Source organism: Paroedura picta, chromosome 6 (assembly GCF_049243985.1).
Source record: "Paroedura picta isolate Pp20150507F chromosome 6, Ppicta_v3.0, whole genome shotgun sequence".
Taxonomy (NCBI): Eukaryota; Metazoa; Chordata; class Lepidosauria; order Squamata; family Gekkonidae; genus Paroedura; species Paroedura picta.
Window position 1 is genome coordinate 19,548,272 of NC_135374.1, and position 11,830 is coordinate 19,560,101.

At 47.4% G+C, this 11,830-nt stretch overlaps 1 protein-coding gene across 1 annotated transcript; it reads right to left on the reverse strand.

Annotated features, from left to right (window-relative positions):
- Window positions 1-1,838: 1,838 nt before the first annotated feature.
- POGLUT3 (protein O-glucosyltransferase 3) lies at window positions 1,839-11,042 on the reverse strand. Its single transcript, XM_077344173.1, is given in 5 exon segments — window positions 1,839-2,041; window positions 3,293-3,444; window positions 3,446-3,480; window positions 4,724-5,034; window positions 10,463-11,042. Coding segments are annotated over 5 exon segments (1,281 nt in total).
- Window positions 11,043-11,830: the final 788 nt, after the last annotated feature.

Genomic DNA, 11,830 nt, shown 5'->3' on the forward strand with positions numbered 1-11,830 from the left:
GAAGTGCACAGACAAGTCTGATATTTCTCACACCGATCTGGTTTCTTAGAGCACAGAGCTGTCATTGTCTTCTCCCACCCATGCTGTCATTACCTATTTATGTGCTAAGGGCTGTGGTTTCCTTAAGGTCACAAAGGGACATAGCCTTGCTCATATAAGGAAATGCGTTTTAGAAGTGGTAGCACTGGGTGTATTTGTGCTGAACTAGTTCCATGCTTCCAGTGATTTTTCTAGATTAGGCCTTTTGGAGCGCGAGCAATTTTTTAAGACAGCGATGGTATGCCTCTTTCTATTAATCTAAATATTAAAATCAATATCATCATAATAGTGTTGGGGGTTTAAAAACCACTCACTTCTATACTATGGGATTAGGCAGCAGTATCTTTGTCATTTACACCATAGCCCCCAACAGAATTGCAGTCCAGTTAAGTTAGCTACCTAACATGAGCACCTAATTTGCTAAATAAGGTATAGAGCAAGGGTGGCTAAACTGTGACTTTCCAGATGTCCGTGGACTACGATGACCATGAGCCCCTGCCATGCTTTCAGGCACTCATGGTGATTGTAGTCCATTAAAATCGCAAGAACCACAATCTGGCTACCTCTGCTCCAGGGGACCCCAGATCTTGAAAGCAGAGTAAATTATGCAACACTAAACCCATAATATGCAAATGATTAATTTCCCCTCTAGTACCTGGCTATGTGGATTGTAAAATTTATGGGATTTAAGAATGCACGTGTTATGTGCAAAACATTAATTCACACACTTTATTCTAGTGCTCAAGTGTATAATGTGGAGTATAATTCTGACTGCGGCATCCGCACTCCCACAGTTTAAATCATCTGTACTTGAAGGGAATCCTTGTGTTATTTTTTTTGGGGGGGGATCAGTAAGAATTACAGAGAACTTTGCATAATGGAATAGAAAGTTCCTAAATCAAATTAACTCCCACCCATTCAGGAAACCCATCCAGGGCTATCAAGAACCCCCAGGGTTTCACAAAACCCTAGTTGAGACAGCCTAATGTAACTGAAGGTAAGCTATTTCACATCAGGCTCCGCCTCCTGCAGTAGCCATTTTGTGTCTCCATCCACTGCTCTGTGTCAGAATTCCAAATGTGCCCGTGAGCTCAAAAAGGTTGGGGGACCCTGATGGAGGGAATTTCAGCTTGCAGTGGGGGTTGTTGGGCCTCCCTTTAAACCATCACACACAGGCCCACCTGACAGGTGGCACCTGAAACTCTTCAGGCGTAGTTGCGGATGCAACATGAGGAAGTATGACTAGAACAGGAAAACAAGGAAGCACCAGTGTCAGCAGGGAAATGCTTGGAGCATGTGGGCTGGATCCTTTGGCTCTTGGCTTGTAGTGAAGCCTAAGACTCTCTTTTATGTTACGAAATTCCAGGGAAGGAGAAAGCAGTTTCCTACATAGGAAACAGAATATAAACTGACACGTGCAAGTTGGTTAAGATAGTCACGTGTGTGTATTGGTTGCACTGGAAGAATGAGAGGCCACAAACAACCCAATACACGTGGATGAAATATACACAGGCTGCATTTTAAGCCTTAAACGGAATTGTGCTCCACGCCAAAACTTTGTACCACTTGAAGGAACTCTCAGGCATGAGTCAAAGCAAAACACAATAAGGAAATGCGTGTTTCCTCCTGGGTGTTAATGCATCCCAACTATGACTAGTGGAATACCTTAAAGCAGGGGTAGTCAAACTGCGGCCCTCCAGATGTCCATGAACTACAATTCCCAGGAGCCCCTGCCAGCGAACGCTGGCAGGGGCTCCTGGGAATTGTAGTTCATGGACATCTGGAGGGCCGCAGTTTGACTACCCCTGCCTTAAAGAATCAAAGAACCCCATCAAGGGAGTCTTACGCTGCTCCTTCTCCTTTTCTCGGAAGAAGTAACCTGTTATCCCAGCATCCAGAAGTTCTGAGTTTTCCTTGGAGAGCTGAGCCAGCTGTAGCCGTTCTTCTCGTCTGTCTGGACCTTGGGAAAACCCTTGTTCCATTGGGTTTTCCCAGACAGGGCCTGGAATTATTAGATATTTCATTCAAATGAAACATGCATTCCCATAGCAACTGAACAACTGAATGCAAACTGACATTCCTGTTTAGGTCCAAAGCAGAAATTCAGACCAAGGCACACAATAAACATAGAGAAAAAGAGGGAGCTGAAATCTGAAAAGGAGACAGAAGCCTTCCTTGGTCCCCTGTTGTTTTGTTTTTCTGTGCTGCCTGGAAAAAATCAAAGTGATAGTCTGGAAAAGGAGGGCCTAGCATGTATTTTGGGGTTGAATGGAAGGGAAATACTGCAGTTTTAGGGCTTGTAAATATATCTCCCTTGCCTTAAATGCTCAAGCTGGAATTGAGAATTGCGAATCACCACACCACACCCAATTCCAGCAGGGAGCTTCAGAAGTCTCTTCCCTCACCCAAGTATTTATTTAAACGTTTCTCTGATGCCTTACGGAGTACAGAACCACCACAGCAGATGACTCTAGCAAATTGAAGCAAAATACATTGCACAGAATTTTAAAAAGAGAGGAGCAGCAGCTGCACTATAGCCCGTGCCACAGCTGGCCTTCCTGGTGGCTAAGGGTACCTCTGCAGTCACTGCAGCAGTGCTCCGAAAGTACCCAGTTGGAGCAAGGGTACTAAAGCAAAGAAAGAAAATTAGAGACTCCTAAGACTGTGGCAGAGCAATGGGGTTTGTGATTGCAGGCTTATTGGTAGTGGCCCTTGCATAGTTATTCTATTCTGTCTGAGAGAGATGTCGTGGTTAGGAGTGCGGACTTCTAATCTGGCGAGCAAATTTGATTCTGCCCTCCCCCACATGCAGCCAGCTGGGTGACATTGGGCTCGCCACAGCACTGATAAAACTGTTCTGACTGAGCAGTAATATCAGGGCTCTCTCAGCCTCACCCACCTCACAGGATGTCTGTTGTGGGGAGAGGAAAGGGAAGGCGACTGTAAGCTGCTTTGAGCCTCCTTTGGGTAGAGAAAAGTGGCATATAAGAACCAACTCTTCTTCTTCTTCTTCTTCTTTTTCTTCTAATATTTTTGAAATGTTAAGCTATGTTAATATTTCTGCTTCCCTTTATTATTCATGTTTTAGTGCCACTTCCTAGTAAACTAATATCCCAAGCTCAAAGGCGAATGCTTGTCATCCAGAGAGAACAGCTTTGTCCCCAGCATTTTCTTTCTTAACATAGACTAGTTTGTACCGGTGGCGCTCCAGCAATTAGCGCTGTTTCCCTTCCATCTGCAATGTCCCCCTTACCAGTATTCCCTTGAATGGACAGGAGGTCATTTGTGACATCACGGAGAGTTTCAAGGGTGGGGTGGGTGATGTCGTAATTTGGAAGAACAACATCTGACTAAGGCACAAAGCCACACCAAGAAAAGATAGGCAGAGGTCCAGGGGTGTTGTTGGCGATATTCCACTGGCCAGTCCCCAACATGGTTCCTCTATATATTTGTGAAACAGCCTGGGGGGCGGAACGTGTCCAGCTGTCCAAGCTGGCTGCACCCTGATTGGCCCTGCCCCTACAGCTCCCACCCTCTCTCCCTGGATGCTAGCCACGTTCCTCTGAGACGTGCCAGAGACAGAGAGAGACACACAGAGCCCTGCCAGACCGAACACGAGCCCTCATTCCCCCCTATCGCTCATTGGACATTCGCACCCAACTGCTTGAGTTGCACAGCTATAAGCCATATTTGAGCTTGGATCTGGGACCAGCAGAAGTAGGTTTGAATCTGGGCAGAAAAAGAGGTTTAATGTTTGTTGAGATGGTTATTAAAAAGCAGTCTGAAAGGGGAGAATCTACATTCCAGGGAAGAAGGGAAAGCAATATAATAAATAGCTAAGCAGAAAACTACACAAAGCAGGCAGAAAAGCATAAAAATAAAAAGATTTAAATACTAAACAGCCCAGAGCACAGGGCAAGTCTGAAATAACACATCGTCAAAAGCCTGGTGTTTATTTTCTCCATAAACAGGGAGACCATTGGCCTTGGCTTTGTGTTTTATCTCCCTGTTCATGAAAGCTTTTTCTTCCTCTCTGGCACTTAAAGCTCCCTGCATGCAATACACAATGTATCTGAAACAACAGCTGTGTATGCCATCACTAAATACATACTGGTCTGTTCCGGTGTAAAGCTTCAACAGTCTGGAAGCTGGAAAATATACCTTCTGTTTATGCACACACACACCCCAATCCCTTTCAATTATGATTTCTTATTTAGGAGAAATCACACTTTGCTGTTGCATCAGTACTGGCAGATGCTCCTCTCGAGTTGCAGAACCTTAAATTGTAAGTGGTTGGCCCCACTGTTTGGATTTGGCTATCCACATGGGGGACAAACTGCCACTGTGAATAAGTGAATAACTATAAAAGTATACCTTTCTTGCCAATGACCCATTATGCACGGGGGAAATAACGCACATTCGGGGTGGAATGGCGGCGACTAAAATCACCGATAACGCACGGAGCCGACTGCAACTGGCCGCAGCTTCGGTGCATGCCGCCGAAAAAGCCGCGTCAGTGAAACGTGGAAGAAAGCGCAGCTTCCGGGTGACCGGGGCGCAACCAGAAGCGGCGCCCGGATCGCCGCGTGCATAATCGGTTACTCTGGGTTTTGCCGCCGCCGCGCCCCGCCCCGTGCATAACCGGTGTGCGTCGCGTCTTCCCCCTCCGCATTTTCCATGTGACCCGAAATCGCCATTTCGGCGGCCGTGCATAATGGGCCAATGACAGCAAAATTTCACTACAGAATATTGTGACGTCTGTGTACTTCCCCAAGGAGTGGCAATAGATGCGATTCCCAAGGACAGTGTAATGAACAATGGCTTCTGTCCTTTGGCCAAACCTAGCTGGGATTTCATTATGCATCTGCTGAAGATCGATACTCAGAAATGCATTAAAGTCCTTGGTCACCTGAGGTTCCTCTGATGGACATGGAAGGCTTTTCTCCCAAGATGTAGCATTTTTAGGGCATTTACAATATTCATGATAATCAGGACCTGAAAAGAACAAACCACTACAAATATATGTCATCTGGGATAAAGGCACAACTCTGTGATCTGCGTGTGTTGAGTTATTTTCCCCACTTGCTAGTGTAGTCCTTGGTAGTCCAGAAATAATTTACCAGATAAAACTTCAAGTCACTTAACAGCCACAGTATTACTAATTCCACATCTCCCTGGATGCCCAAGTGCCACGCCTCCCTGCCAAGCCCCTCTGCTGCCCACACAAGCCCTTCTGAGACCTCTCAGGTTGACAGATCGTAACCTTTTTTTGGCTGGGGACCGGCAGGGCGACGGCCACGCCCGTGCAGCGCGCACGCATGGCTGTGCCCGCGCATTGCGCATGCGTGGCCGGGCCGCACATGCGCACATGCGCTATGCGTGTCCGAAATCGCACATGCGCGGCACTTTCGCACATGCGCGCATACGCGAAAGTGCCACGCATGTGCGATTTCGGCCACGCAGCGTGCATGTGCGCATGCGTGGCTGGGCCGCGCATGTGCGCGGTGCAGCCCTTATTCCCTCTCCCCCCCCCTCCCGCAGTAAAAAGCTTCCCGGGCCGCAAGCTTGCAGCCTGGGAAGTTTTTTATTGCGGGGGGGGGCGGGGAGAGGGAACCGTGGCCTGGCGCCCTGGCCTTCACGGCCCGGCACCGGGCTGCGGACCGCAGGTTGGGGACCACTGTTATAAATGATGCTGTATTTATCCCTGTGTTCTTGCTAAACTGCCCTGAGTCAAAAGGGAGAGCAGTATAGAAATATAATAAGGGAACAAGAAGAGGATGAGTTCCTCATATCTATGATCATCACTCCTGCACTCCCTCCATGCCACACACAAGCTACCTTTTACGAAATTTACAAGATGTCTACCTAAGGAAAAGAGGATGGTCCAATCTCTGCTCTACCAGCTGGGAACATATATTTTGGGGAATTAGAACTAGAAGATCTCAGGAAGAAATTTCTGGAAACTTCAGGAGAAGCTTCCTTGACCTGGCCTGACTGGGTCAGTGGAAAGGGAAAGGAAAAAGACAAAACTCCTGGAAGCAACGAGAGAGGTCTCTTTTTGTGCTGAGTCCATCAGTGTGAACTGAACTCATGAAGCAGGAAGCCATTGCTATGTGCTGACCTAGACAGCTGGGGGAAGCTGCAGAGTAATGGAAACTCTCTAGAGATCTATAACATTCTAAGTTATAAGTCTGTCCTATATTTTAACATCTGATAGGGAATATATAGAGAGAAGTTGTGTTTTGCCCATTTTATGAACCCCTTGCTCAGTCTGGTGCTGTGTTAAAAGTATGCTTGTGAGCATCTTCATTTAAATAAATATTTTATAACTTTTGATGCTGGTAGTGGTTCTCTGAACCACATAGTCCTCCACCATGGACATGCCATTTTAAAAGAAGCTCCGGGGGAAGGCAAAGTTGGCAAACAGCTGTTGGAAGTTGGCAAACAGCTGTTCTTCCAGGGGTGCAGAAGACAGTAAATGGATCCTATGATGATCACGTGCTGGGCAGCAAGGGACACAGAGGCAAGGCCTCAGAACCTGGAAGGGAAGCAGAGTCCTGACCCTCTCAGTGACAATTTCTATAGAGGTCAAATGCTGGTGGCAGGTTACCAGAGAAAGAGAAAAGCTTCTCCAGATGATTTGTTTTATTTATTTAGATTTTTATACCGCCCTTCCCTACAGCTCTGGGCGGTTTACATAAAACATTTAAAAAAATTTACACAGAACTCTCAAAATCAATGTAACAATATAACAATAACATACCAACTAGAACAGTATGATGAGAAAACCTAGAAGAGCAGGTGATGTAGGGCCTGCATACCACATATCATTGTGGGAAATTATGGCAACAGAGCAGATACAGATACAGAAGGCTTTATTGGCATAATGAGCAATACAAGTAGGGAGATACAAAGTAATAAAATTAAAAATCAAGTAGGGTTATTCAGTTTCATTAAAAACAAGGAATTAATTCTAAAAACCTTGCCTAAAAATGCTGCAATACGGGCGATCCGAGCAGGATCCTTGCTATCAAGTAATTTATTAACTATTACAGTTTCATCACAATGGAATTGAAAGGAGGACAGAACGTCAGATATCACATAGCGGTATAAAGAGAACTTGGGGCACTACAAACTAATATGAGGGAGAAGATCAGGGGCCATACAAACATGAAAAGATAATCTCTCTGCTAAATGAATACGGTTAAACCTCCCTAAGAGAACATTGTTATGTGCTAGTACGGCAACAGAATAGTACCAACTTTTCACCAATGCAAAAGCACATAGCTGAGTTTCTCAGTCAAAGGCAGAACAGGTGGTTTGCCTTACAGGTATAACAATATTCAGGGAGATGCTTGATTTCCTGGCAAAGCCATTTTCCTTCTAGAAGAGGCTGGACTGGGAAGAAGCATTGTGACGGTGATAGCCACAATAACCTCAGTGTTATGAGCTCCCCAAAAGTATAAACCGGGGAACACTACGGAGATGTGCATGTAATGCTAAGAGTGGCCGATGTCGCATGTGCTTGTTACTCCTCTTTTTTATAAGCAGAATATAATTTTTTTACTTCATTTTAAAAGTATGCTGTAAATTCTTCAGAAGCTTACTGCCTGGGTGACTTGGCAATAAAGGCTGGTTCTCCAAATGCAGGTAACTCAAACCTGGATTCTTCCTCCCCTTCTGATGACACAGCACACCACCTTGGGATGTGGCACACTATTAGCTGCCTTGCCATTTTCAGTTTTCATCGTGAACTCTGTTACAAGGGATCTGAAAGAATATCCCTCCAGTTTTGTGTTTTGCCAACCATCTTATTTTTTTCGTTTTTTAAAGAAAAGTTTCCTTCTGCTGCTCTTACTTGCTTCTGGAGAAAAGGAGAACATAAGCTGCTTTGGGCCTCCAGGGGTTATAAATGAAGTAAATAAACTTCACTTAGCACTGAGCGTCTTACCCACAGCTTCCCCAGAAGGAGATGCAGTTTGAAATGAAGAAGGAAGAGTCTCCTGGTAGGGCTATTGAGAGAAGCTAAATTATACTCAAATATGGTGTGAAGAGAATTTCAGAGGGTAACTGTGTTAGTCTGCAGTAAAACACCGAGATTCAAGTCCAATAGCACTTTAGAGATCAATAAGGCAGATGTTTCTGCATGGATATTTCCTACACATATAAACGAGACTCTGCTTCAGGGTTTTCTGAATTATCAAGTTGGAGGAAATGGAAAGCTAGGATTGGCTCTTTGCTTTGGGTAGGGGGAAAAACTGGTGTCAGGAAATTCACCAGTGGTGCCCATAGTGAGGAGTGGCCAAACTGTAGTTCTCCAGATGTCCATGGACAACAATTGCCATGATCACCTGAGAATGTTAGCCTGGAGGGTCACAGTTTGACCACCACTGCCATAGAAGCCTGGCATTGACCTTGAAAGCAGCAGAGGTCAATTCTGAAAATGCAAAGCTGCATCAACAGGGGTGCTGGTACTGATCTGGTAGGTCTCTCCACAGTTCTTGCCAGGAGCCCTTTCAAACTTTGCCTTCCTTTAACCTGCCTGTTTCTGCTTGCCCAGTGAACTTAGGTTTGCCTTTGAAATTCCATCCCTTTCTCTGGTGTCCTCATACCTTATCCTAACAAGACTTGCTTTGCTGGTCCTCACACCTTAGGGGGAAATAAAACAAACCCAACATGTCTTATCTAGCCCTCCAAGGTATTATAAAGCTACAGCTGGCCACTGCTGTACAGAGGAATCTAACTTAGTCCTAATAAGAACACAAGAGAAGCCATGCCTCATCAGACTAAGGGTCCATCTAGCTGGAATCTTGTTTTCCACAAGTGACCCACAAACTGGATATCAAAGGCCCGAGGAGCCCTACCTCTAAATAGAATAATAGAATCATAGAATCATAGAGTTGGAAGGGGCCATACAGGCCATCTAGTCCAACCCCCTGCTCAACGCAGGATCAGTCCAAAGCATCCTAAAGCATCCAAGAAAAGTGTGTGTCCAATCTTTGCTTGAAGACTGCCAGTGAGGGGGAGCTCACCACCTCCTTAGGCAGCCTATTCCACTGCTGAACTACTCTGACTGTGAAATTTTTTTTCCTAATATCTAGCCTACATCATTGTAAAAAAGGTAAAGGTAAAGGTATCCCCTGTGCAAGCACCGAGTCATGTCTGACCCTTGGGGTGACGCCCTCTAGCGTTTTCATGGCAGACTCAATACGGGGTGGTTTGCCAGTGCCTTCCCCAGTCATTACCATTTACCCCCCAGCAAGCTGGGTACTCATTTTACCGACCTCGGAAGGATGGAAGGCTGAGTCAACCTTGAGCCGGCTGCTAGGATTGAACTCCCAGCCTCATGGGCAAAGCTTTCAGACTACTGCCTTACCACTCTGCGCCACAAGAGGCTCTTCATCGTTGTACTTGTAGTTTAAACCAATTACTGCGTGTCCTTTCCTCTGCAGCCAACGGAAACAGCATCCTGCCCTCCTCCAAGTGACCTTTCAAATACTTAAATAGGGCTATCATGTCCCCTCTCAAATGACCAAGTACCATTTGGCTTTCACAGCTAAAAACAATCATGATGCACCAATCCTCCATAACTTGGTTTAATTGAATTTTAAAGCTGTTCAAACTAGATATCCTGTGGTGTTGAGTTCCGTATGCATTGTGGGAAATAGCTGCTTTGGTCTGCTGCTTATTACATCCAGAGGGTCTGGTTTTGTCTGCTGCTTATTATACCCAGAGGGTCCAGTGTTTGGGGAAGACAGAATGTTCTCTCTATTCACTTTCTTCCTACAGTCAAGATAATGTGGACTGATGTTGCGGGGGGGGGGGGTGACAACCATAATTAAGGTTTTTTGGCTCTTTTGTGGGCTTCCTGAGCAGAAAAGAGAACCTCTTAAAAGCAGGGCTGCTGAAAGGCTACAGTATTTCTTAGGGTGTCATAATTTTAAAATGGCTCTCCCCCACTGCATGCTTTTAACACAGAGCTAGCTTGGTATATAGTAGACAGTGTGTTGGGGTGTCATCTGGAAGATACAGGTTTGAACCCCTGGATGCTTCATGGGTGGGCCAGTCACCCTCTCTTTACCTCACCATAGGGATGCCAGCCTCCAGGTGGCCCCTGGGCACCCCCTGGAATTACAGCTTGTTATCAGACTACAGAGACAGAACATCCCCAAATGTTTCCCGTTCAGGGTCTGGCCACCCTACCTCACAGTTGTTGCTGTAAGGCCAAAAGAAAAGAATGACGTCGTAAGAAGTCACTCGGGGTCCAATGGGGAGAGAAATGGGATATCAATTTCTTAGTGCTCCTCTCCATCCCGGGAATGGTTTAGGATGCTTAGGGCTGATCCTGCGTTGAGCAGGGGGTTGGACTAGATGGCCTGTATGGCCCCTTCCAATGATTCTATGATTCTATGAAAAGCGTCACCTGTTGGCGTTGTGTCCCAAGCCGCTTTCAAAGAGACAAGAGCTAGCCAGCCTGCTTCGCTAAACCAGACTCTCCCCGCTGCTTGCTTGCTCGCGGGGTCCCGCCCGCGGTTCTCGACCCCTACACTGCCTGGCCGAGCAACAGGCGACCCCCGGAGGGCCCCAACCGCGGGGGCGTCGCCGGGCGCGCTCCAACTCGTGGCGGGGAGCGCGTGAAGGAAGAAGGAATAGCACACGGGCAGGGCGGTCTCCCAAAGCAGGCTCCTTACAGCACTGACCGCTTGCCGGACAGGAAGCAGGGCCAAGGCGGCGGCTCCCCCCTCACGCACTTCTCTCCAGAGCCTGCCTGGCCTTTTGGACTCCCGCGACACAGCCCAGAAACCGGAGCCCTCCCAGCTGAGGAAATGCCTGCTCGCGCTTCTCCTTTCCCCGTGGTGGTTTTGGGGCTGGGCTGGGCTGGGGGGAGAAGGCCGGATGTGACCCGAAGAGGCGAGGGCCAAGCGTGAGGGGCCCTTTCCTCCCCGAAAAGTGCCGCGGAGGAGCGGAGGCGAGACTCCGAAGTCACGCCAATGAGCGTGCATTTCTGCGCCGCACCAGGGCTACTGCAGGACGCGCCAAGGAGCGGAAAGAGACGGGCCGGTTTTCCCGCCTGCGGAATGGGAGCGCGCCGCCGTCCCCACGAATAGATGCGCGTGCCGGCCGCCAAGGTGGCCCCAGACTGGTTTGGCTCCCCCAGACGGCTGCCCCTCTGGAATGGTTAGGTGAGGGAGTCAGTGGATGGGTGGGCGGGCCTGCAATGCAGCGCTTGGCTACCTCCCCCCCCCCCTTCTGAGCTTCCACAATCGTGTGCAGCAGGGGTAGTCAACCTGTGGTCCTCCAGATGTCCATGGACTACAATTCCCATGAGCCCCTGCCAGCGTTTTCTGGCAGAGGCTCATGGGAATTGTAGTCCATGGACATCTGGAGGACCGCAGGTTGACTACCCCTGGTGTGCAGAACACTTTCTGTTTCAAGGGGGGGGGGTGCAGATAGAGGGAGACCCGAGTTCAAGTCGCTCTGAATTCAGCAGGATCCACAATGGAATAAACAAAGTAAGTGTAGAATCAGCCCTGGTGGGCTAGTTTCCCTTTTCAGGGGAATGTTTAATGCTGGGGAACAAGTGATACATTCTCCCATAGCACTATAAATTCAAATGGGTAGCTACGTTGGTCTGGAGTAGCACAACAAAAATCAGAGTCCAGTAGCACCTTTAAGACCAACAAAGATTTATTCAAGGCGTGAGCTTTTGTGTTCATGGTCTGAGGAAGTGCTTGCACTCGAAAGCTCACACCTGGAATAAATCTTTGTGGGTCTTAAAGGTGCTACTGGA